Source organism: Periophthalmus magnuspinnatus, chromosome 15 (assembly GCF_009829125.3).
Source record: "Periophthalmus magnuspinnatus isolate fPerMag1 chromosome 15, fPerMag1.2.pri, whole genome shotgun sequence".
Taxonomy (NCBI): Eukaryota; Metazoa; Chordata; class Actinopteri; order Gobiiformes; family Gobiidae; genus Periophthalmus; species Periophthalmus magnuspinnatus.
Window position 1 is genome coordinate 5,078,742 of NC_047140.1, and position 20,602 is coordinate 5,099,343.

Consider the following 20,602-nt stretch of genomic DNA (forward strand, 5'->3'; position numbering starts at 1 on the left):
TTTCCTCAATGGGCGTGCACGCGGCTCGTAGTACGTCCAAGATCCCAACGGAAAATGAGAATGGAGAAATTAGCATGAAACGTTAGCATCAAAATGATAAAGTGTTTGCGCCATGAAATACTTACCTATAATGTAGTGCAATCATTTCCTTTTCTTATTTTTTTTTTGTAATTTTAGTAATAATCTTGACCTGTGTTAGATTTTATTTATTGTATGATGATGATTATTATTATTATTATTATTATTATTATTATTATTATTATTATTATTATTATTATTTTGTTGCACAATTAAAAAAAAAAAAATGTCTTAAAATTTTCACACCAAATAACCTGCCACCTAAAATATTTGAATTTCCAAGTGCCACCAGATCTACACCAGAGCTATATCAGGTCTAGATTAGGGATAAATTGCCTAAAATATGGCAAAACCAGATCTTAAGTGGCACTACACCATAAATAAGGTAGTTCTAAATGATAAGTAAACCCAAAAAGGATAAAAAATATGAATATATTTATATTTGTCTCCTAACCAGTGGTACATGTGTCACCATTTCAGAAACACTGGTCTACTTGATTTTTTATCCATGCACAAATGATCTAATCACATTTAAGTCGAATCACCAAATCTACTAGGCCTAGAGCATTTTCCAAATTGATTACTAGATCTATTTGAACTTTAATTGCATTTCTATCAGTCTGCTCCATCCATTCATCTATCTGTCTATCTGTTTTAGTCACTAGTCTATGCCACAGCAGTCTATGTTGTTTCCACATATAGCCTGGCGTTCACTTTTATCCGTATCTATTTCCATCTCTTTATACTGTTTCTATACAGCTGCAGTTTGAATGCAGCGCTCAGTAAAAACAGGTGGGCACTGAAGCAGATGTGAACATAAGCCAGCAGGTGACATTTTCATTGTGAGCTATAGGCTTTGTGAATACATCCTGATGATGAAGATGGATGCACTTCTCCTCCTCCTCCTCCTGCAATCTATAGGCTGGCTGAGAGAACAGATCTTGGCACACGCAGGCGGGCTGATGTAGCTACTATAGGCAAACCTCTCTCAGTGTGACCTTATTCATAATGCTAGCAATCACGTTTACTCTGTCACAGCTCCGGCTCTCCTCTCTCTCACTCTCTCTCTCTTCCTCTCTCTGCAGTGCTGGCTCAAGCTCGTGCAGCCACGTGCTATGCCCTCAGATAAGATTTTAATTATAATTCATATCAAGAGCAATGCAAGTGGCCTATAGTGATGATGACACATTGGTCTCTTGTGTGTTTCAGGCTTGTTTCTGTGGATAAGTCTGCAAAGTGACAAAGAAGAATGAGAAATAAAGAGCAGATGCAAGGTTGGTAGTTTGGCTATGCACATTGTGTCTTTGAGCAAGACATAAATATTTTGTCTGTATTGAGTTAATACTAAAATTGAAAGGATGATTATGAACACAAAAATAATACTTGTTTTTGATTTTGCCGTGTGGTCTTGTATTTCTGATATAACCTAGACCAAGATTATTCTAAAACTATTCAGAAAAGATACCAATTTATATTACATTTTTCTGTATCAGTACTTATGCAAGTGTAGGGTGACTAGATTTTCCAAATTAAAAACTGGGACACACCTGGGTTGGCATGGTTGGTATAAATACAAAAAAAAAAAAAATAGAGCGTAACATTGTCCATTCTCTACGCCCTTGTAGGTCAGTATATGCTCATTTTCAAGCACAGTTTTCTGTATTTTAGCTAAACAAATGATAATACACTGAGTCCTTTATTGTTGGTGGATATCAAATTGGTCAACAATAGGGACACCTGGACATTTCTTGTATAAAACTGGGACACATCACTGGTTGTGTATAAATCTGCTGGGACAAGGGGACACGGGGCTCAAAAGTAGGACTGTCTTGGGTGAATAAGAATCTCTGGTCACCTTATGCAATTTAGCATCTAATTTCAATACCAGCTTTAGTACAAAGATCAGTATCTGTATATGATGATATATATATTTTCAACAACCTTAGTCTGTATGAATGTTGTAGCTTGTGTACTTGTTGGTTGAACTTATAAACTTTTAATATCCAGGAAAGTGTCCCATATTTTATTATTGGAGAATGAAAGAGTGATTATTAAAACCATGTAGTTACAGTGACATCTCAGACCTTGTGTTGGCAATAGGCCTGTCTCATCTATCATGAAAAAATGTCTTTTAATATTGCTAGTATAAATGTAATTTTCAGCCAGAGCCTGAAGCCACCAAACAGTTTGTTTTACAGTCCTGACCCCTACGTCCTATTGCAGATTTATATCCAGTCTGTGAGAAGGGCTCATTCCCACAGGCTGTAAGAGGATACTGGTGGATATTGTTGTTCTATAAAGCTTAATAGAGAATCTGACAGAATGGATCATTTATTCTTTCACTTTCCGGGTGGGTTTAATTACATTTAATCAAAGCTGCCTTGAGCAGGACTGAGCACATGCTTGTGTGATTGCTGATTGTGATGATATTGGGTCTGTGAGCTGAAACGCTTCTCTTTGTATCTCCAAAAGTCATCTGGTGATGTCTAAATGACTTTGTGAAGAGGCTTCTAATCAGACCTAATCTTCATTAAAATTCAGCTTATTGTAATCATAACATGAATCTTTGTCCCTGCAGCTCTCCCTGTGCCAGTTCCGCTCAGCTCCAGTATGATCTGATGAGAGTAGAGTCCTCCAACATGGCCACTGCCCCAGGGTCCCCCCGGGGCCGACACAGCCGCAGACACAGCTAGTCTTGTTTAATGCGGCCACGGCTGCTTTATGGATGCCATCAATTCCGGGGGCTCTCCCTCTATTCACGTCTGTGTTATTGATTGTAGAGCGGTTAAGACACAGTGGAATGGGCATCCAGGCGAAGAGAGCACGTTTACTCAGCCAACTGTGTTTAAGAGCGCTTTAAATGGACCTAGCCAGGCTTAATCAGGCATGAGGATTCTATATGTAAAGACACACACAGGTCATGCCCCCAAGGATACACAGGCCTGCTATTTACTGTATTGATAAAAGCCCATAATTTTTCACTCACATGAGTTTATTATTTTTTTGGGTGTTGCAGCTCTTACATGTGTGGTCATGCACGTTATGCAATGCCAGCATTAAAGGAGATGCATGAGTCTAAAAAAAGAAAGAAAGCAGTGCATTACAAAAAAAGAGGCCTCTATGCTACAGAATACTATACAATGTGACACGCTATCGCCCCCTGCAGGAGGTTTACAATAAGGTAGCTTTAAATGATAACGTACATTTGTCCAGAGGTGAGTATACCACAAAAACATAAAAGTAGTTTAAATGAATTGATTTCAGAATAGTAATGGTAATTTAAGTTGATTTAAAGGGCCCATATTACACAATTTTCTGATCTGTTATAATGTTGTTTCCTCATCACAAAGGACAAACAGTTCTTCTCTCAAAAAGCAAACACTCATGATGTCATGGGGTCATACAGGAAGTGCTCTGATGTGTTTTTAAACTCCAAACACCTTCACTAGAATCATTTGGATTGTTTCAGCCCTGGAATTGCAAATCTCTACTTAACTAAAGGTAAAAGGAGCTGTTAACTTGAAAGCTACCACTACATGACATCACAAAATGGAACAGAGCATTCTCAGCCTTGGAAATAAAGAGGTAGCAGAGACTAATAATAAAGAGTTATTCAAATGTGTGAATGAAACAAAACACAACTCCAGGTTTGTTTTTTGATGATGTAACAACATTCTGACACGGCTTCAAGCTCACAAGAGCCAGTTTTGCGAAATATAGGACCTTTAATGAGTTAACTTACAGGTGGACCTTTACTGACCTGTACTAAGTGCATCTACTGTTAATATAATGTAATAAAGTTATAGAACAGAAACTGTAATGTTTTGTAATTCAGAATATTAAAAAATACATTTCCGGGTAATAGTACAGCTAAATCAATATTAGAAGTTGACACTGACATCACCATCAGTACAATACTTAAATTAACTTTTTACTACCTGCTCATACAATACCATCCTACGACTGCAACTTTCAAACTCAGTGATTTAAAAATCTTTCGGCATTAGCAATATTTTCTCTATATTGATAAAATATATTATTAGTGTAAATTATCTTATCCATAACATGTAGAGATATATGTTTATACATGTTTTTATACATTAAGTTCCATGAACATTTATAGTAAACAAAAACAGTTAAGCAGTGCTGCATAGAGAGACATGGGTTAAACATTTGGCATTAATGCTGAGGTGACTTTGCACATTCGCTGCTACTCAAATATTACATATAACAACCTATTTCTATTACTACATTCCATTTTATTTTAATTGCTAAACTACTACCTAAACATATGTAAAAAATATGTACGTAGCATGTAAATATATGTAAATTTTCATCTTTTAAAAATAGCTCATTTCTAAAATATCTGGCATGAAATATAAAAACAAGCACATTCATTGAGTGTGTATACATGAGTCTACTATAGGTAAAGATTGCATTGACAGCATTGGCACGGCATATTGCATATAGCATTTTCTTTGGTACAAGTGCAGAAAACAAGAAAAAAAAAGAAATAAAAAACAAAAATATCCAATTAGGCATTAGCACTGTTCAGTCATTGCCTCCGCACAGCTTTAGTAGCAGTTTCTTGTAGTCTCCAGAAGTGTCCCCCTGTTAAACACAGAAGGAACTTATTATTAATATGATAAAACTTCAAGCAGTAAGGCTCAATGAAGGATTAATCAAAAATTACTAAAAATCTATTTGAATTGAGTCACACTTAGGAAATCACAAAGATTCTTCTTAGCTAAAGGTGACCTACTGTCCTTGTGTCTGCTATAGTTATAATCTATCACCCCGTGGATCATTATGTTATATTTTGGACAATTAATATATTCATCTAAAATATCATCACAACAAACAACAGCTCCCTCCCTCCAAAGAATAACTGCAGATCACACTGGAGAGCGGCAGAATTGTATTAATTTGCACCAAAATAGCTATGTGACCCTGCCAAATCCTACATGCATAATCGATTAAGAAAATAAAATTGGAGAACAAATTAAGTACAGAGCAGTGGGCATATGCCGGTGGCGGTGAAAACGGGGAATGGTCAGCAAAGTGGCATCTTGAAAATGCATGTCTGAGCAAGAAAGACTGCTCATATATCCATGAATCACTCCAAATACAACTTCAGGTAAATGGTGAGGAAAAACAACTATGACATAGTTAAAAGCTCTGAAAAGTTGATTTTGCATAATAGGTCCTCTTTAAGGGATAGAATCTTAAGATAATAACATTCATTTTGTTATATTATTTTTATTTTTTAACAATATCTGTCTATGTTGTTTGGATCCCTGCAAACATGTCTGGAAATCCTATTGGTTTAGCACGTCATATAATGGTCTTCTCTGGTCTTCATTAGCATCCCACTAATGAAACTACTGCACATCGCATCAGGTTTGTCAAGTGGTTGTGTACAGTTTTGTATCATTTGTATATTCATGGCTTCTGGGTGGAGTACTGGACAGAATCTTACAGCTAACTGCAAGGAGGGTATGAATAATGCCTGAGTGAGATCGCTAAAATACTCAAACATGCATGAATGACATCTAAAACCTCTTCAGACATGTAAGATTATAAGTGGTAGGATGCTCAAAAAAAACCAAAATCGATTTAGCATAATACCCCCTCTTTTCTTATTAAAAATTTTCTTCCTAAAGATTGAAGTACAACGGCATTCTTTAATATGCAAGAAATTATACAAAGATACTTACAGAGATATGCGTGTAGAGCGACTTCCCATAGTTCTTGACATATTCCTTGCGGATGTCCAGCATGTCCACTTCAGAGCGGGAGACCATGATCCGGATCAGGGTTCGGTCCTTAGTCCCAGCTCCCTAAAAGAACACAACGTACACAGAGGCTTATTATTAACAGTATTCATATTTTAAAAGGGGTGAATGTAGAGTATTAATCAGTGGGACTAACCTTCATGGCCTTGTAAAGCCTCTCGGCAAAGTAGGCAGATGTGTTCTTAATACACTTGACTGCAAAGGAGAATATTATGTTACTCACTCATGACACAAGTACAAGAATGGAAATTATTTGTTGCAATATATTTTTTAGTAATTGATGTAGTTCTCAACTGGGTTATTTTCCCACACTGCTCTAATTCTGAGCTTTATAGATTTTCCTTTTGAAATAAATGACTACTACTGGACAAATTATATCAAAGTGCAACTGGGACATTAATCTGCGTGTTTTGTTCCTTTAACAGGGTAATATTGACTTGACCTAATGAATCAGTAAATGGAACTCAAATGTGATGTCTGAAAAAACAGCCTCCAGATTTCAACATAATACAAAAAAAAGTCAATTTTAGACAATGAAAAACATAATTGCACATGAACACCAAACTCAAACTTGCCATTTTGTTCCCAGTGTAACAAAATGGATCACTTCAAATAAGGATGCACTGATTCAAATACTGGTATCGGAAATTGGCGCTGACACAGAAACATTTGCTGTATCAGATATCTGCTTCCAAATATCGCTTCAGTCGATATCCTGGTTTGGCATATACATTGATGTAATAAGACTCTTTACTGGTCTTGGACGGCCCAGAAAGTCTAATCATGTTTGAACTTGACGTTACTTGAAGGATAAATAACAGGCACATAACAGAAGACAAAACTGATCCAAATGTGTTAACTTTGTTTAAGTGAAATAAATGAGTCTCTGCAGTGTTATCGGTTCATATCAGCAGCTATAGTATCTGTATTAGAATGTAAAAAGCTATATCGGTGCATCCCTAAGTTCAACACGGCAAAGCACACCACCCCACAGTAGTTATGACCAGATGAACAAGATGAAAGTTACAATACATTTCAATGAATTCAAATCAATTGTTTAAAGTTACTATACCATGAGCCTGAGCCTTGTTGGCACAAAGAAAGACACAGAGATGACATTTTTTATATTTGCTGAATGCTTCTGTCATAAGCATGAACATTACCTCAGGATTATACGGTGCATGTGAACGTAGGACAAGCCTTGACATTTAGCACAGGTTTTCAGGTTTAAGGGTGTGGCAGTTTTAACACTGTTTTGAGTAAACTTACCGACAGCCAACATGCCGCTCTCCAGATCTCCAGACATCTCACGGCATATACTCTTCTCCAAGTCCCTGCCAGACATGCGCTGGTACTCCATAAATACTAGGGAACACAAAAAAAATATACAAAAAGTTGCATTCGTGACCTAGAATTTCATGTAATAATTTCAGATGATGTTTATTCATGTTGTATCATGTTGTCCATTAACGTACATTAACATTTAGAGCTTTCAACTGACCTATGTCCTATGTAATCAAATAATGACACCACATTTTGAAGCTAAAAAGTTAATTTAGTTTCACTTTCATTATTTTGTTCTGAATCGTGTGAATCATGTGGACCCAGTAATTAAAATAATAATAATAATTGGCCTTGTACCAGATGTCAAACACACTCATAAGCCAGCGAATAATTAGAATGTTCAGAATGCATAAGGCAGAGGCGTCCAAGCTTTTTTCTCCAAAGGCCACATCTTAAAACCATTTTGAAGCAAAGGGTCAATACAGCGGATCATTCAGATGGATGCATTTTACATAGTTTTGACACAGCCGCCGCACCTTTCTTGAGGCTTGAAACATTCATTTTAGATCTGTATCATAATGCAATGTGATTTTATTGAGTTACAGTGGCAGATTTGCTCTACATTTGCTGTATGAATCCCTGCCTATGATCAATTTGGCCAGTTTTTGTTGGCCTTCTGCTGAACTGACCCTAGTTTGGACACATCTGGTGTAAAATGAGAAATAAGTTTGAATGGCTGCAAACTTTAAGATGAACTAATTTTGTTTTTCAACTGTAAAAATCAGGTGCCGCTCCTTTAACTAGGACAAAAACTAAACTAAACATATTCCATCCACCTCTGTTTTAAAATAAAGACTGTAGCTGGCAGTAATATGTCAGTATTTCATGATAAGAGAAGTCAGTTCAAAAATTATTGTTCTATATTTGTTGAAATTATCAAGATGTGTCAAACCATTGCTGTCTTTGTTTAACTTCCAGTAAAAGATATATAAAATAGAGAGAAAAAATAGTATCCACAAAAGTGTAAAGACGATCGATGCAGAAAAGTGCAAAGAAAGAAAAGACGTCAGAGTTCAAAATATGCTACTTAACTACCGATGTGATAATGGCAAACATGGTTAACATTATTTGTTTTTGTATTTATTTTAAAAGTTATTATATGTATCAGAGCTAAGAACATTTTCCTTTATCCGTCTTTTAGTTTTGACGGTGTTGAAGGTGTGGAAAGAGTGAAAGGGAATAAATATCAGTATGGAGTGTGAAGTCCTTTTTTTTTTAAAGAAAACCAGGGTAGCTAGACAGTTATGAATGTTATTATGTAGATAGTAACTAATTAGACAAAGTAGTGGCCATCTTGAAAACTATTTTTTGAAAGTGAAAGTACCTGCTCGGAGATGGCTCTTACTCCTTGCACATAAAATAGCATTAAATTTAGATTCGTCAGTGCCTAGCTTCATCTCTCCAGCAGCGTACAGTGCCTATAGGGATTGCAAATATAGTAGCATCAACATTAACCAATATTATAATGTTTTGAATACAAAAATGAGTTAATTTAGCATATATACCTGAGCATCTTGTTGGACCATTGACATATCCACGTGTTCTCTTTCATCACGGTTACCCTAGTTTTAAAGACCAAAGGGATCTAAAGTTAGTTAATGTATAACAAAGATGCATACACATACTTATAATGAGCTGAGAATAACGGAGAATGTGATACCTGTGAAAGAGAAACCAGCAGTCTTCTGAAGTGCCCAGATGTGTCGCTGCTAATTGCATCCTCCATTTTCTTTTTATATTCTGTAAAACAAACCACAGAAATGTCCATATAAAATGGTATAGTGTGTTACATTGTAAAGTCATTAGCTAAAGTACATTAGCTGTAATGGCACACTTTAATACATTTTATTGTGAAATGTTGAAGTTACGATTTCAAATTGCAAATGCATTTTACAAATTGACTACCACCAATCATCCCAACACGCTTACACATTCAAATAGTTAAAGAGGGTGTATTTTACTTCTATGGGGTATTATCTGCTAACACCTAACATACTTTGATAACCATGTTACCTTTTATTGTTTTGAAAATGCTATATTCAGCGAAAACATTGTATTAACATGTTTTACAAGTCTCCTTTTGTTTTTAAGGCTCTGAGTGCTCCTCCCCTTTGCCCTCCATGCTAAGTCACTCCCCCTTCAAAGTGCTGTCATATCAGATATTACATTTCATTCTGCTAATTAAACTACTGTACATCACATCAGGTTTGTGAAGTTATAGTGTATTGTTTTGTATTATACTGTGGTATATTTGTGGAAACTTGTGGAGTGACATCATGGTTGAAGTAGGCATGTGGGCTGAGGGTGTAACAGAATCTTACAGCTAACACTAAGGAGTATTTGAATATCCCAGGAGAAATCACTAGATTACACAAAAACATGCATAGATGACATCTAAAACTTCTTCAGGCATGTTTTTGATGAGGGTACAATACTATAACTTGGCAGAAAGCTCCAAAAAGTCAAGACTGCACATTAGCCCCTATTTAAATTAGATGAAGTGTCTTACCCAAGGACACAACAGTACATCCTGTCAATAAGAAGGATCAAACTGCCAGCCACTAGGTTAGGCATCAGGAGATTTACTCTCTGGCCCCTGTGTTGTCAAATTGGTCTTATTGCAATAGTGTTATCAAATGCAAAGAGATGGAGAAATCTGTGTGGAAAATGCTGTATCATAAGAAAATGGCAGAACAATGTAGATATCTCTAACTTCTTTCATCTTACATCCACAACTGTGCATTCATATGAAGCAGTCACCTCACTCAATCATTAACACAGAGCTGTGATAACATTTGCTAAAGGAGACACAGTTGAGATTGCATTGCTCCCTCAACCGCAGGCATCTCACCTTCTTTGTAAACACGGCTTATCTCTTTAATTTCAGCGTTGGAGCGAGAGGAGAGGATTTCGATCAGGCAGGCTTCGTCGGTTCCAGCACCCTGTCCACACAACACGCCAATGATTACTATGTACACTAGTGGATTGTAGCAGTCTGAAGTTATGATAAAATATAATTCACACAGGTAGTATACTAGAGATTGTTCGAAAAGGATATCCGAAATTTGTCTTGCTGCTGTCTGATATTTGTAAATTTATTTTATTTATTTATCTTTATTTATACAGGGGAACCTAATGAGAGTACTTGAGCTTTTTTTAAATGGGTGTGCTTTTTAAAATACAATACAAGCAGAAAAACTAACAAAACAAACAAGTATACAAGTCCAGATATAACATTAAAAACAGGAGCAAGTGTGTATATGAAAGTTTGTTGTCAGGTTATTAAATTGCGATTGTGGCACCAATGTATCCAGTTTTTCTTTTCCTTGGAGTTTATTTTATTTTTGTGAAGCAAAACAGCTAAAAGCTTTTATGCAGTCATGTGATCTGGTATTAAATGTTCCGGTATCAATGATTAACAATGATAGCAATGTTAAGATTTTTTATCCATAGTGAGGGCCACACATTTCCATTTTTGTACACAACTGAACTCCTCACTTTTGTAAAAACATAATGTAATGTTTTCAAGTATTTATCTGCAAATGTCTCTATCTACAAATATCTGCAAACTTTCAATATGGGGACAGATATTGTAACAGTGTATCAACCATCCCAACAGTATATCTGTATGTGTGTTGTGTTCTGGCTTTTTAAACACGTGAACACCTTTGCTGGAGTAAAGCATTTTGAAATAAAAAAAAAAAATCAACATGGCTATTCTGAACAGATACCCTAGACGCTTTGTTGTAAAAGGAAATGCAGGAATGATCATTAACGCTTATGAACATGAACACACAGGAGAGCTCCAAATGAGTCTGATGAAGGTTTATGGGCTTAAAAACTGTGTGGGGCGTGTCCAGAGTTTTATCTATGATACGACTAATCTTAGAAATGAGCATTTTTGAGTGCTCTGCGAAGACAACTTTGAATTTAGTCAATTAATGAAACAAAATACTACTTCAGGTATATGTCTGATGAGGGGACAACATTATGACATGGTTAAAAGGTCAAAAAACAATTTTTTTCATAATATGTATTCTCTAAAACCCTGCATTAAAAGCATTAGCATGACACTGTCCCCTCTTACTTACCTTAATAGCACTGTTGATTTCGTAGGCGTCTAACTGGGCCGGGGTCTTCATCATGGCCATCACCAACTTTCGGAAGTCTCCCGACAGCTCTGAGTGCAGGTCCTTAATCAGATCCTGAAAGGGGGGAAAACACGTTCGGAATACCACAAAAGCATCATTAACCTCTGCTGTGAGGAGCAGGCAGCATGGAGCCCCACACTGCAGCTATAACAAGCTATGTGGCCATTCAACCTCCCCACTTTATTTTACTGCCAACAGCACCTGTTGTCTGCTGGTATTAGCATGATGCCATTTTTCATACTAACTGTAACTAGGCCATGTTTTCAGTGATATTGGTAGAGATATTATATTATCTTAGGAAAAGTGGTGAGTGGATGGTAGTTAAAACACATGGACTTCAAAGTGTTACCTTCCCATACGCGGTTTTAAAGGCTTTGAGGCAGGCCACACGCTGTTTGCAGGAGCGACTGCCCAATAAGTCAATAATGGCTTGCTCATCAGTTCCTGCAAAGACAAAGGAAAGGTAAGATGAGAATAACAGCAAATACATCCATTTCAATTCAATTTAAAATTATTGTGCGTTTGTTTTGTGTAATTATGAATTGTTGAAGATTTATACATTAAGACATAGTTGTAGACAACAGTTGTACTATATTATGAACTCACCAAAGCCCTTCATGGCCTTCCTAAGGACCTCCGAATCTTTGAGAGGGTCAGCTCCAGGATAGTCCTTGATTGTTCCCCTGAATCCTTTCTAAATAAACACAATTTTAAAAAAGTGTTTTCATTATTTAAGAATACACCAAATAATCACACTTACAACTATTACAAAAATAGCACAACATGAAATTTAAGATAATCAAATTTGTAAAGATACGTTACATACATTCACAGGTGGTACTACTGGCATGGCTCCTCCTCCATAGCCTGGCATTGGGTTAGGTGATGGGGCCTTGGGGTACCCAGGCATAGGTGCTGGTGTTCCTCCAAAGCCAGGCATGCTTGGGTTGGGTGAAGGAGCATTAGGGTATCCTGGCATGGGCTGTCCTGGTCCAGCGGGGTAGTTCATCCCTGGTGCCTGAGGCTGGGGTGCTCCTGGTGCTCCTGGCTGTGGGTACAGGCCATATGACTGTTGGTTAAGAGGGTAGGAGGCACCATAGCCCCCCATGTGTGGGGCCGCAGGGCACCCCCCAGTGGTGGGAAGACCAGGATAGAGCCCCCCAGGTGGGTTCTGGTTGGCCTGTGATGTGGAAAGATTAGAATCCAATAATATGCTCGCAGACTTTTGTTTTTAAAGCACAAAGCAGGTTGCACCTTTTTTGGATTTTAATCATTGGTTACTATGAAATTATGTATGCAGACTGAGGCATATCTATAGTTTTAGATAGACTGTAGATTGTGTTTATTAACACAATTCTGCTGTAATATCCAAATAAAGTGCATTCTGGCTATTATGAAAAGTGATTACAACAAATGCACAACAATGACAAGACACAAAGCAACAAGAGGTGATAAAAGTTGGATAAAACAGATGAATGTGTTGATGAACTGGCTCATGCAAAGAGATTGATAGGTAAGGCTGGCATTGCAAAAGGAAAACTAAGGATTTTAGAGACGTTTTGGAAAAGTCTTACCGTGACCTGGACATGTTAACTCCCTTTAATGATTAAATAAGTTATGTTGACTGGAATATTTAATGTATCATCTTATTACATTGTAACGCTTAGCATGTTTGTGTTTTAGAAGAGGCTAGACAGAAACAAAAACATACCATTCCAGGATACCCAGGGTTGGTCATGCCACCAAGACCAATAGAGGGATAACCCCCAGTCGGGCCGCCTCCCCAAGTGCCTGTCACAGACAAAAGCTTGTAAGTAGTTGTAGTAGTAGTCACAAGTAAATAACAAGCAAGCAAAGTAAGCAAAGGCCCCTGAGCAGACAAGCGTTTGACTGTTTATACAGAATGGAAGAATGCTTGTCATAGCAACAGCTGATTGGCAGGTTAGGACTGGGGGAAGAGACATTGCATTTCGTTAACAGAGTGTCACATGATCTGGGAAAAATCATGTATTTTTCCCAATTTACCTAAGCATAAATATCCTGGATAAAACTGTGCAATCTAATGTATTTATAATATGGCATGGGCTGTTGTCTACGCAGTAACAAGTGCAAATGTTGTATATGTAAAATGGTGATGGTTACCAGGGGGAGGAGCTGGTGGGAAGCCTCCAGGCTGAGCAGGGTATCCTCCGGGTGCAGGAGGGTAGGCTCCAGGCTGTGGAGGGTAGCCCCCAGCCGCGGGCTGAGGGGGATAGCCCCCTGCCTGAGGAGGGTATGCTGGGTAACCTCCTGCCTGAGGAGGGTAAGCCCCGGGCTGCGGGGGATAGGCTCCTGGCTGTGGAGGGTATGCTCCAGGCTGTGGAGGGTATCCTCCTCCCTGAGGTGGGTATCCAGGGTAGCTCATAATCTAAAAAGGCAGGTCAGTCAGCAGAGCACAGGTAACATGATGCCAAAATACTTCAGTAAAACAAACACTCTGTTGCTACTCTGCATCAAGGTTGATGTTTCCAAAACAAAATGCGGCATGTTATATTTCAGTCCTTGAAACATATCTACTATATGTTTGTATTCTTAGACTTCTAGACAGACAAAACATGCATTTTTGGTCAAAATAAGTTAGTCCTATATTCACATTAAGTTCAGTTGGTCATAGAAACATGTCATAAAAAACATTCCAGTGCAAGTGGATGGCAGACTTTTTATAGCAGGCCACTTGGGAATGAGGAAACTTTCTGGCAGCCTTAACAACACTATGCAAAGTTTGAGGTCCACTTGTTCCATGGTAAAAGTGACTGTACTTGACTCCTCCTCCACTGTTCATTTGAAGAAAACCAAATAGGAAAAACCATTGGTTATTTTTACAGTTAAGAATAATAAAATAATAGCTCCATTGTTATAATGTGTATTCCATGCGGGGATTATGGAATAAGCATGTCTATACGAGTATGGGCTATAACATAACATGTACTGCATTAAGAAAAGGAATCAGGAAGTGCGCTTGTTCCAGCGCCACTACGCAAAGATGCCCTTAAGGGCAATAAGCGTAATGACGCAATGTAATGCATACACTGAGACACAAAAGCTGTTTGTTAAAAGCTAATGTTTATTTTGCCGTGATTGTATATTCGGAAAACATTTCTCAGTGTTAGAAGCATGTAGCTGTAGTCGTGGACAGAGGTAGCTCTAGCTCAAATTTACGCAGCGCACAGGCCTGTGCACAAACTGAGTAACTCACTGAAAAAAACACCTCTAACGACACAGAGAGTATTCCACAAAACGATACTTTCACAGAATATCCACTGAACTGAAGTGGTTTATGTAACAGGAGCCTTGGGGGGGTCATATTTTTAGCTTTACGCTAAAGGCTTGAGCCTGGAGCCGCGGGTCTCACGGGCTAAACTCGATAGAAACATTTAAGCTTGATACGAATCTTTACAAATCAGGTCCCAGTACACTGTCTGTTTTTGTATCTTAGAAGGTTAACATATTAGCTCAAATACACAGGAGTAACTTACTTGTGCTGGTTCGCAGACTCTTCCTGAAGTGCGCACAGCCCTGTCTCAGGATCCGTGTACTTAAGAGAAGTGGGTGGGACTCGGAGTTTCCATTTAGAGCACCCACCCATTTATCCGTCACACAGGACTGACAGCAACACCACGAGACAACGGCCTTAAACAATGTGGAAACACACTCCACTCACCTGAACAACACTCGCCTTTCAGGTTTGAAGGTCTATGAGCGCGTGGAAACAAGCGGTCACCAAACTGCAGCCATGACGTCACCACAAAACTATAGACCTTATGGATCTAGTGTAAGATAAAGAGCTTTTATCAATGAAAGGAGGCGCTGACAGGTCATTACTAAGTTTGTAAATGATTATATATGCAGAGGGATTTACGCATGCGTAACTTACTATATTTTCCTAAGAATTGTGAAACTTCTCCTTTCTCATTTCATTTAGGCCAGGGGTGCCCAAACTCTTTTCACCGAGGGCCATATCTTGAAAAATATTCAACACGGAGGGCCAGTGGTCAATACAGTGGATAATTCAGATGGGTGCATTTAACATAGTTTTGACTTCAAACTTTAAATAAGACTTGAAATAGTAATATTAAGTCTCTATGACAATGCAATGTGATTTAAGTTATATTGGTAGGATTACTCAAATTTGCCGTAAAAGTACTGATTATGATCAATTGGGTCAGTTCAACTGAAGGCCTGAGGGCCAATAAAAATTGGTCAGAGGGCCGCATTTGGTCCCTGGGCCATAGTTTGGACACCCTTGATTTAGGCCTATTTACGAACCTAACACCTGAAAAGAAAAAAATATAGGGCGAGTCTACATAAGTCATTTTTTCCAATCAGTAACAAAAAAAAACAAACAAAAAAACCCCAACACAAACAAAATAAAACAAAACAAAAACAGGTTTTTCTGGTTGGCTGAATGAACAGAAGAAAACGTGCCATTACAACAAAGTAATAATTTGGTGCCCCAACTGACCACAAGAGGGAGCCCCAGCTAAAGTCTTCCCTGTAGTGAGTCTGAGTGTGGCTGCCACCTGTGGACTGTTCCACAGGGGTCTCATCCTGTAGTGAAGTTTGTCCATTTACCCTGCAGTTCTTGTGTGTAGACGTTACAAGGCAAAGCAGCACACGTTTACATTTCACACAAAAGACAGTATTTCTGTTAGACCTGACAATGCCATAGAAACACTCTTATCACACATATACATGAGGCCCTCTATAGGCAGGGCCACTCACTGATAACATACAGCAGAGGCTCTCATAGACTCATAGATGCAACACCCTCCTGCTTTGTGACACATGGTTCAAGTATGTAGGCTTATGTTTTGTTCTTATAAGATGTTTTTGCCCATCTGTGTAAATAATAAATGGCACAATTGGTATGTATTTATTTATTTATTTATTATAGCTCCATTTATCATGTTTTGTTCAGAGCTTTGTTAACATCAGTATGTGGTATAGCTATTGACACATGCGTAATAAGTTGAGATTGCTACTTTGTTATAATTATTTTAAGAATTTAGAGAAAATAAATAAAGACCATAACCTCTGTTGTTTAAACTAAAATGTAAAAATCATATAAAAAGTAATATGATGATAATGATAATCCCGGATATTAGGCCTGTATCATAAATAAATACTGGGCTTAGCTGTGTGAATAAAGCTTATTGTTAATGAAAGTAGCACTACATTACAATTAGTTGGGAAGTGTTTGTGGATGCCCTACCCACCTTCTGCTCTTGGACTGAGTCTGTGCTGAAGAATCTGGCCTGTCACTCAGACTTACGTGCGCCGTGACGCAAAGACGCACTGTCCATATTCAAAGGCGCTCTCTCTCTGCCCCGCTGCAATAAAGGCACATAACGGGGCATGGGGCGCAGGGAGAGTGTTCATACTGACATGTTAGCGCGATGACTTGTGAGTAACATCTGATTGGGACGAGGCTCCCGGCGTGAGGAGGAAGAACCAGGGGGACGTGCCATTTGCCGGGACAGGGACCCACACCACTCGGTACCTCAACAAGAGCGCGAGAGAGAGTGGAGACGAGTCCAAGAAGCAGCGGAGGGAGATCTCTGTGTCCATCTGAATGAAAAGATGAGCTTGTTGTCTGCCATCGACACGAGCGCCTCCGTGTACCAGCCCGCGCAGCTCCTAAACTGGGTGTATCTGTCCCTGCAGGAGCCGCACCAGACCAGCGCGTTCGACGCCTTCAGACCCGAGCCCAACTCTTCACACTCGGATCTCAACTTCAGCAAGACTCCCGCGGCGGCCGACCTCAGCTCCCCGCTCAACTCAAACTATCTCAACAACTTCTTCCAGCTGCAGCGGAACGAGGTGAAACATGCCCTGATACCAAATACTCACTTTTTACGCACTGTCACTGTCGCAGAGTTTTGCACTAAAGTTTTGTCTAATGTTGCCGTCCGTGTGTGCAGACAAATGTTCCTGCATGTGGCTATTCCTGTAGGACACACAACCGCCATGATATTCCACAATAAATGCGTGCACGTTCACTAATAATCACTGTTAGTCAATGCACACACAGCATGGATCTGTAAGATAATAGTTAAGTTCTGCAACAAACACAGGCGCAGTTCCCAAATGAGCCAGGGGGGCATGGACCCCTCTGTTTAGCTGCTAATATTCTAAGCTCTGACAAAATGTTTTTACAGCAAAGTTGACAATGGACAAACACAAATATTTCTTTGACAAAACAAAAAAATATGAATAAAATAAATAAAAAATTTGATTAATAAGTAGGTAGTGGTTATAGTTGTGGTCAATTCAGCAGCGGCTCCGTGTCTGTAGACTAAAGATGACTGTTTCCTTCTTATTTTGCTGTTGAAAAGATGCTAAAGCACACCATCCTTTAAAAACACAAAATTACACCAATGTCGGACAGAAAAGTGTAAATAATAAAACTGTGTCACTCCGTTTACCATTAGAGATTTTGCAGCTGTGTTTTTTGGTGTTCTTTCAAGTTCACTCAAGACATGAAAGTTTGCTCCAAAAAGGCTGATTAAATAATAAATAACATTAGGGATTAGTTAACTCAAATTGGACGTTTTTCCCAAGGCGCACCTGGCAGTCGATCAGGGCACGTTAGGACTCCCCAACACACTGACTGAAAATCACTGACTTCTTTAAATTGGTAATTACAAGCCTTATTTAGGTTCTACAGCAACTCCACCAATGTTAAAGCCGACCTATTGTGCTTGTGTCTGCTACAGAGCTATAATCTATGACACCTGTGGATCATTATGTTATAATTTACATTTTAAATCGCAATATTAATCTAAAACAAGTTGTATCTGCTGACTTCCGTGTTAGAAACCTGCAGTGCCCAATGGGATCTGACGTCGGCACCTCTGATTGATAGCTGCAGATCACACTAGCGAACAGCGTTTTTTTTTATCGTTTGTGCCAAAATGAGCACACAACGCTGCTGAATCCTCCACGTATCACTGATTAATAAAATAAAATTGGAGAACGAAGTACAGAGCAGTGGGTGTGTGATGATGTCAGTGAAAAAACAAAAACTGGCAATATGGCGTCTTAAAAATAAGCGATTAAAGATGGCTGAAACATACACGAATCACTCCAAATAGAACTTCGGGTGAGTAAATAGTGAGAGGAAACAACATGGTTAAAAGATCTAAAAAGTTTTTGGCCAATAGGTGTGCTTTAAAAGTCAGTGATTGTCTAATCTAAGGACAGTAGCCTAAAAAGCCATAAAAAGTATTGGGACGAATGTATAACAGCATATTCTACAATAACAGATGTTGTCATAAAAGTACATCATGTCTGGCGTATGTATATTTATGAGCCCGTCTGTATTGTGTAAGCCATGTGTGAAATATGAGGGTTGATAAATGCATGCCTCGCTGGGAAAGTAGTTTGTGACGGTTGGAGCCTTGAGAATGGAAACTGAAGAGCTACTGTCCATCACAAGAGCACAGATATTAAGATAGGATGGGACTTGAAAATCATAAGTGGACCAATTCACCACTTAAACGGATAAAAGCAAAGAAATTAAAATATCTTGCATTTTTACCACAACATATTTGGAAAATGAATAATAAGGAATGAGCCCTATAGACGTTTCTTCTAACATCAAGTGGGTTAATTAAACATTATTCTGATTTTGGTGTGTTGGTGAATCTTGAAATGGGACTTTTTAAATACTTTACATTGTGAGATCGTGTGAGATGAGGCTATGACATGATTTGCGTTTTTAAAGTAGTTAAAAATGACTCAAAAATATGTTATTATTTGGTTAAGATGCTGCATAATGAACATATTACAACAAGTAAACAAGATAGATTGTTGTTCTTGGCCAATGTCCATTCCCACTTCATTCACCCCCTCCTCCTCATTCACTCAGTGTCTTGCCTAAGGATAATACAGCACTCACTGACGACAGAACAGATCTAAACAGCAACCAAGTCAAAAACTCTGACGACAGAACAGATCTAAACAGCAACCAAGTCAAAAACTCTACATTCTTTTGCTGGAAAATAACTTTGTTGAGAATAAAATTTGAACCCATTAAGGAATTGCTTGAAATCTGTACATTAGGTGCAATATTGGATTAAAATGTAGCCTAATCAAACCAAACTATATATTCTGACTTACTGTAGTTGTTGTAATATTTTGCGACTCTATTATAAATACCAATATGGTGCGTAGCTTTGTACATTGATTTGTGAATTAAACCTGAACTAAGACCTGGAAATACATGACATTTTATCACAAATTTACAATCTCAATTTTCAAATAGATTTTTTTCTCATTTAAAACTAATTATATGAATTAATTGGACATAAACAAGACCGACTTTTGAGTGTTGCCTTAAAAAAATTTAATAATTCTTCAATTCCTCCAATGAACTCTCCTCCAAAGCTCATGTTTTACTGACAGAGGATTGGCTGTAGAGCACCACCACCCAAAATGATGATTAACTGTTACAAATAACTTAACCACAATCTCAGTTAAAGTTTGATTAACTGCACAGCTCTAATCTAACCTTGTTCCCCCCACATAGAACTCTTATCATTATACATTCAGTCAATTACAGCCATGACAGCCTTGTATCTGTCCAGGCACAGTCGGCCGCAGCAGCAACTGTGCCTTCTCCAAATAGCCCGCACAAAATCAGGCCCTGCTGTTTACATGTTCACTATTTTTACAGGCCAATGTAATTTTAGGGTGTAACATGCTGATAATGTATACTGGGCGCTAACTTGATCCTGCCGGCTTATGTGTTTACAGTGACCCTGCCTTTTGTCCCAAACAACAGTACAGCCTACACAACGCTCGCAATGAATACCTTTTAGAAATAATAGCCTAATAAAAAGCCATAGGGTAACGTTCCCAGTATCTTGATTACACTGCTTGTCTTTAAATTTGTATAAATATGTGTTGCCAGGTTGTGGGAACATTATCCTTGTTGGGCAGCGCCTTAGCATTCGAGCTGACATTATCTTTGAAGTAACAGTAGATAGTAACGGTAGTAGAAAAGAGATTTAGCATATTTCTCAGCCCTACATTTGAATTCACTTAAAGCCCCATTGCAAAACCTTAGAAACGTATAAAAACATGCGTCCTTACTGTGAGAGGGCTTGCCCTTCCACAAACATGACTCTTGTTTTCATAGAAATGTTGCTCATTTGGCTATAATGTTCTGCAGTGTGGCATAAAACATGTTGA

General features: G+C 38.3%; 2 protein-coding genes across 4 annotated transcripts in view; one reads left to right on the forward strand and one right to left on the reverse strand.

Annotated features, from left to right (window-relative positions):
• Nucleotides 1-3,062: 3,062 nt before the first annotated feature.
• Nucleotides 3,063-14,965, reverse strand: LOC117382312 (annexin A11-like). Of its 3 annotated transcripts, none has more exons than XM_033979446.2 (15): nt 14,884-14,965; nt 13,511-13,775; nt 13,080-13,159; nt 12,195-12,416; nt 11,975-12,062; nt 11,718-11,812; nt 11,309-11,422; nt 10,069-10,159; nt 8,878-8,957; nt 8,723-8,779; nt 8,542-8,635; nt 7,143-7,238; nt 6,010-6,068; nt 5,796-5,918; nt 3,063-4,689 (listed from the first exon to the last, which is right to left on the reverse strand). In XM_033979446.2, the coding sequence occupies exons 2-15, from the start codon at nt 13,770-13,772 to the stop codon at nt 4,630-4,632; spliced, it is 1,521 nt and encodes a 506-aa protein (XP_033835337.1). In that variant the 5' UTR covers nt 13,773-13,775; nt 14,884-14,965; the 3' UTR covers nt 3,063-4,629. The 3 variants fall into 3 exon arrangements, with proteins under 3 accessions (XP_033835337.1, XP_033835336.1, XP_055083222.1); XM_033979445.2 differs by having other exon boundaries at nt 12,195-12,548; XM_055227247.1 differs by lacking the exon at nt 14,884-14,965 and having other exon boundaries at nt 12,195-12,403; nt 13,076-13,159; nt 13,511-13,559.
• Nucleotides 14,966-16,703: 1,738 nt separating this feature from the next.
• Nucleotides 16,704-20,602, forward strand: part of zcchc24 (zinc finger, CCHC domain containing 24) — an 87,694-nt gene continuing 83,795 nt past the window's right edge. Inside the window, exon 1 of the mRNA XM_033979448.2 lies at nt 16,704-17,227. Within this exon, the coding sequence (XP_033835339.1) occupies nt 16,988-17,227 (240 nt within the window). The 5' untranslated portion in view covers nt 16,704-16,987. The remainder of the gene's footprint in view (nt 17,228-20,602) is intronic.